General features: G+C 45.0%; 1 protein-coding gene across 8 annotated transcripts in view; it reads right to left on the bottom strand.

The window, feature by feature from the left end:
- LOC143286063 (hemocyte protein-glutamine gamma-glutamyltransferase-like) overlaps positions 1–2,500 on the bottom strand; it is a 131,171-nt gene that overhangs the window by 6,869 nt on the left and 121,802 nt on the right. For all 8 annotated transcript variants that reach the window (XM_076593613.1, XM_076593615.1, XM_076593616.1 and 5 more), the window contains 2 exons: positions 1,908–2,015; positions 696–866 (listed from right to left, as the gene is read on the bottom strand). In XM_076593613.1, the coding sequence (XP_076449728.1) occupies positions 696–866; positions 1,908–2,015 (279 nt within the window). The remainder of the gene's footprint in view (positions 1–695; positions 867–1,907; positions 2,016–2,500) is intronic.

Below are 2,500 nucleotides of genomic sequence, written 5' to 3'. Positions count from 1 at the left end.
ACCTGATGGAAATGATGTCCACAGCATTTTCTAGAAAATGGTACCCATACATAAAACTGATGGAAGGCACAGACGTACAGAATGTTCCATGAAACGCTGTGCTATCTCGTCACTGTACCACAGGGCCCACGACAGTAGTGCTGTATGTCGGACCGGTGTGCTTTGCTCTTTGTGCCACATAATGTACTTGATGCTACAGACCTACTCTAAGTGGTCCCCTACAAATTTGGTAGAGTTAAACAAACGATGCTCATTGAGATGCTTGTGCAAACTGGCTGGAGACAGAGTCGCAAGACACTGTGGACTTGATGTATTGGCTCAAATGTCTCGATGGATGTGTTGTTGTTGATTATCATAAGTGCCCACAATACCAGGTAAAATGAGAGAGAGTGGGGAGACGAGATGATGAAAGACAAACAAGAATGTAACGTTTGTTTTTTTCTTAAAATGTTTATATTTTCTTTTTCTTTTTTATGTTGTGCGTATGACTTTTCACTCTATTTTCTGCATAAAACAATGTTATGCTGTTTTCGTGATTTTTCAATAATTACAAATATTCTTTAGTATGTTTGTATGCCTTAAATAATGTTAAACTCGAATAAGGTATTCATTTTTTTTTAAAAGAGTCAACACACACACACACACACACACACACACACACACACACGTACACACACAGACACACACACACACACCAGCGTGTGGCTCCACCACAGGAGACTCAGAGTGGTCTCTCAGGTCTGAGGCCGGCACACCCGTGTTGTAGGCCGAGGTGGCACACATGTACACCTCCACGGTGCGCCTCTCCCCGCTGTCGTTCTTCAGCTTCAGGCAGGCACTGATGTCTCCGGCCTTGTGGCCTTCACCTTCACGTCAGTCAGGGGGTGGGGGGGGGGGGGAAGGGAGTAATAAGATGGTGGTTTGGAATGCCAAGATTTGGGTGTAAAGTGTGTGTGTGTGTGTGTGTGTGTGTGAGTGAGTGTGAATGTGTGTGTGTGTGTGTGTGTGTGTGTGAGTGTGTGTATGTGTGTAAGCCAACTTGTATCTTATGCACAAAAAAGAAAAGAAAAGAAAAACGAAAGGAAAAAAAAGTGAGGTAAAACACTTGTACCAGAACACGAAGATCGACGTTCTTCTATCACACAAGGATTGTGTCAATGTCCCGATATTGTAATTTTCATCACAAACAAATAATGAACTAAAGAAATAATAAAATAAATAACTGAATCATCAAATAACCAATAAATGAACAAATTAATCAATCAATAAGCAAACAAATAATCAAATAAAGACAAAAACATGGCAGCATATTCGCGACAATTCTTGTGTTATCAGTGAGACTGATAATTCAAGCCAAATATCAAACTCGTGACTTCAGCAATGTCAACGTAAAACAAACGAATGGTAGAGTTAGTGCCCTTGCATCAGAAGGGACCGGAAAATTATTCAAGGATACATTTTCGTTCACAGCAAAATAGATTGATTTAAGCTTTCATGTAAGACAAATACTCATTTGTGGAATGATGAGCAACACAGCTACCACTATTACTGCCACTGCTGCCACACACACACACACACACGCACACACACACACACACAGACAACACACACACACACACACACACACACACACACACAGATCAGGAAGCGAAAACCCAGAAGATTAACTCCACTCCTAGGTTGCCTTGTAAGAGACAGATAGACAGGCAGACAGACAGACAGAGAGATAGACAGGCAAGCGGGCAGACAGACAGACAGACATACAAACAGGCAGACAGACAGTCAGGCAGGCAGACAGACTGGCAGACAGACATTCAGACAGACAGGCAGGCAGACAGACAGACATTCAGACAGACATTCAGACAGACAGACAGACAGGGTGCAGGAGGAGCGGGATGTGGTGGAACCTTGGAAGAAGAACTCCATGTCCTCAGTGCCGTTAGCGATCTGCCGGGGCATGGACCGGAAGCACAGCCGTGACGCCTTCTCCAGCACCTGCTTCTCCTCGCTGCTGCCTGCACACACGTCACCTCACGTCACGGCACGTCGCGTCACGTCATACCACACCTCACTTCACGTCACAACTCGCGTCACGTCATTCACATCTGATCAGACCGGCCTGCCTGACCAGCTGAGTGACAGGCTGACTGATGAATTGATTGACTTCCTGGTCGGTTTAGTGAGTAGCTAACTGACTGAATGAGTAACTGACTGATTTAGTGAGTGGTCGACTTACTGATAAACATACTGACCAACCAATCGAACGACCCTTCCATCCACTTCCCTTCACTTTCACACTATCCCGCCACAACAGAACACCCACCACATCATGTCCACCACACAACACCCACCACATCATGTCCACCATACAACACCCACCACATCATGTCCACCATACAACACCCACCACATCATGTCCACCATACAACACCCACCACATCATGTCCACCATACAACACCCACCACATCATGTCCACCATACAACACCCACCACATAATA

The sequence above is a fragment of the Babylonia areolata genome, chromosome 9 (genome assembly GCF_041734735.1).
Source record: "Babylonia areolata isolate BAREFJ2019XMU chromosome 9, ASM4173473v1, whole genome shotgun sequence".
NCBI classification, from domain to species: domain Eukaryota; kingdom Metazoa; phylum Mollusca; class Gastropoda; order Neogastropoda; family Buccinidae; genus Babylonia; species Babylonia areolata.
The sequence above is the reverse complement of the archived record's forward strand: the minus strand, read 5'-3'. Positions and strand labels throughout refer to the sequence as shown.